Here is a 3,244-nt window from a genome sequence, read left to right on the forward strand (position 1 = left end):
AAATGCGGCAGCTATTGCAACAAAGGCTAAACTGGGCGCCAAAGTGGTTGAAGAGTCGGAGTTTCCAAAAACACATCTGGTGCGAGGATACTTCCCACACAGTTGCGATTTTGAAAATACCAAGGTTCTTGCCACAATTGAGGCCCAGAACAGGATTAAAGCAAGCACCTGGAAGGTATTACAGCGGACCGCAGAAGGTTCACTGCTCCACATCGTCTTTGCTGTCGACGATGCATCCTAGAACTCACTGGTCCAGAGTGGAGGTAGAATTGCATATCGCTTCAGCCATGTCAAGCTACTGCTTAAAACTAACAGTATGACAAAGGAGGGGCAGCCAGAACAACGGCCTGTGGAACAAAAGGTTCCAAATAAACTCCAGATCACAAGGACGGAGAAACAGAAAGTGGAGCACGTGGTCCCACAATCAACACTTACGTCTATTGTGAATCCAAATGAGGCCCCAACTACTAGTAGAGCCGCCATTCAAAAAAGGCTTTGGATGCGGCCACCTGTGGGTGGAGCATCAACAACTCCAAAAGAGCGCCAGAAGGAAAAAGGGCCACGAAGAGCTCGACTTCAAAAGGAAGTCGAACGCTCTCTCAATAAAACTCAACAAAAATGAGCACCATAGGGGTGTTACAGGCGAACCTGCACCACGCGAAAGGAGCATCGGCTACCTTGTGCAGGACCTTCGCCACAAAAGGACTGGCCATAGCGCTTATCCAGGAGCCATGGACAGTCGGTGGGCATATAAAAGGCCTTCAACATCAATCAAGTAAGTTGATATATAAACGTGACATAGAGTCGCCTAGAACTGCTATACTAGTAAACAAAAATGTTAACTGTATTCCAATTCCAGATTTCATCCAGAGGGAATTGGTGTCGGCCATTTTTGAGATCCCGACGGAGTGCGGAACACGAGAGATCGTGATCGCATCGGCCTACTTTCCAGGCGATGCAGATGAAGCACCACCTGAAGCAGTCACAAACTTGGTAAGTTATTGCAAATCCAATAATTTACAATTTATAATTGGTTGCGACGCAAACGCGCACCATACCTTATGGGGTAGTACTAACATAAATAGAAGAGGGCAAATGCTTTTAGAATACTTTAGTAGTAATAACGTCAGCATATTGAACAATGGTTCTGAACCCACTTTTATTAATGCCATTAGAAGAGAGGTTCTTGACCTTACTCTCTCTAGTCAATTTATCTCCAATTATGTTGTTAATTGGAGGGTCTCAAAGGAGGTTTCTTTATCTGACCACCAACATATTCTTTTTGAACTGCCGGGTCACTTTTTACATAAAAATTTGCCAGCTGCACGTAAGTGTATCAACTGGGAAATCTTTAGACTATCCTTAGCTAGTAAGGAGGACCAATTACTGAATTCAATCAGTCATATTGATGAACTTGAATTAGCTGCAGATCAAATAAACTCTGTTATCTCTCAGGCGCATAAAGATGCATGTAAGGTTGAACCACGTACATCCAGACGGGATGTGCCATGGTGGAACAAAAGGCTCGAAGAAATGCGCAGGGAGGTTAGGAAGCTTTTTAATTTAGCAAAGCGATCAGGGGTGTGGGTAGACTATAAAACATCCTTGACTGCCTACAACAATGAGATTAGAAAATCTAAACGGAAATCATGGAAAACTTTCTGTGACGGTGTTGACAACACTCCGCAAATGGCTCGCCTTCATAAAGTGTTGAGAAAGTCTCTTTCAAATGACATTGGTCTATTGAAAAAGAATGATGGTCTCTACACAGCAAATGGCAGGGAAACTTTACAACATTTACTACATGTGCACTTTCCAGGATCGATCTTATGTGATGCATCCATAGATAGGCGCACGTTAAGTTATGAACAACCAGACAATCGTTTAATGTCGCTATCTGGTATCATTTTTGACATTGATAAAATCAGATGGGCAGTTAATTCTTTCAGTCCTTTCAAGTCACCAGGAAGTGATGGTATCTTCCCGGCACTTATACAAAACGGCATAGACGTTCTTATCAATCCTTTAAAGGTGCTTTTTAGGGCTAGCCTTTGCTGGAAACATATACCTGAAGCTTGGAGAGAAGTGAAAGTGGTATTTATACCAAAAAATGGTAATAGACCAAGTGATGACGCTAAATCGTATAGACCGATTAGTCTCTCATCCTTCCTCCTGAAAACTATGGAAAGACTCATAGATATCTATATTCTTACAGAACTGTCTAAAAGTCAACCTCTTCACAAAACTCAATTCGCTTATTCCAAAGGGAAATCTACCGAATTGGCCTTACATAACTTGGTCAGTAGAATTGAAAAGGCCCACAAAAACAAAGAAATTGCGCTTTGTGCATTTCTGGATATTGAAGGAGCTTTCGACAATACGAGTTATGGCTCGATCTCGAATGCCTTAACTAACAGAAATGTTGATTTTAATGTTATTTCCTGGATTGAGGCGATACTTCAAAGCAGAAAAATTACATCAACCTTAGGTAGAACGTCTGTAGCTGTTGAGGCCGCAAAAGGTTGCCCACAGGGTGGAGTACTGTCTCCTTTGCTCTGGTCAGTGGTTGTTGATGAACTTTTAATCTTGTTGGAGAATATTGGTTGTGACGCCATTGGGTATGCAGACGATCTAGTTATAATAGTATCTGGAAAGCATGGTAAGAGTCTATCAGAGATATTGGTAGGGCACCTTCGACGCATTTTGGCGTGGTGCGAAAGTGAGGGTCTCTCCATAAATCCGGAGAAAACTGTTGTTGTGCCTTTCACACTCAAACGTAAACTAGACATAGGTCCCGTACGTTTAGGAAACACTAATATTTCTCTTTCCAGTGAAACAAAGTACCTAGGTGTTGTCCTAGATGGTAAACTCACTTGGAGTTCACACTTAAATAAAGTATATAACAAAGCATTAACGGCTTTATGGACAATACGGTCCTGTATAGGTAAAACTTGGGGCCTAAACCCAAAGATTATATTTTGGATATATCAGGCAGTAGTACGTCCTATCATGACATATGGTTGCCTGGTTTGGTGGCAAAAGGTCACACAGGCTGGATCTATTGCTGTTTGCATGAAGCTCCAGAGATTAGCGTGTCTCTTAATGACTGGTGCTATGAGGACAAGTCCAACTGCAGCACTTGAGGCTATACTTGGATTGACACCTCTGCACATACACATTCAATCTACGGCTGCGCTTAGTGCGCTTCGACTAAAACTCCACATGAACAAGAGTTGTCTTGACT

At 42.4% G+C, this 3,244-nt stretch overlaps 1 protein-coding gene across 1 annotated transcript; it reads left to right on the top strand.

The window, feature by feature from the left end:
• The first annotated feature begins 254 nt into the window (after positions 1 to 254).
• Positions 255 to 896, top strand: LOC119674915. Its single transcript, XM_038086072.1, has 2 exons — positions 255 to 775; positions 860 to 896. The coding sequence occupies exons 1-2, from the start codon at positions 453 to 455 to the stop codon at positions 894 to 896; spliced, it is 360 nt and encodes a 119-aa protein (XP_037942000.1). The 5' UTR covers positions 255 to 452.
• The last annotated feature ends 2,348 nt before the right edge of the window (positions 897 to 3,244 follow it).

Source organism: Teleopsis dalmanni, chromosome 2 (assembly GCF_002237135.1).
Source record: "Teleopsis dalmanni isolate 2A chromosome 2, ASM223713v2, whole genome shotgun sequence".
Classification (NCBI taxonomy): Eukaryota; Metazoa; Arthropoda; class Insecta; order Diptera; family Diopsidae; genus Teleopsis; species Teleopsis dalmanni.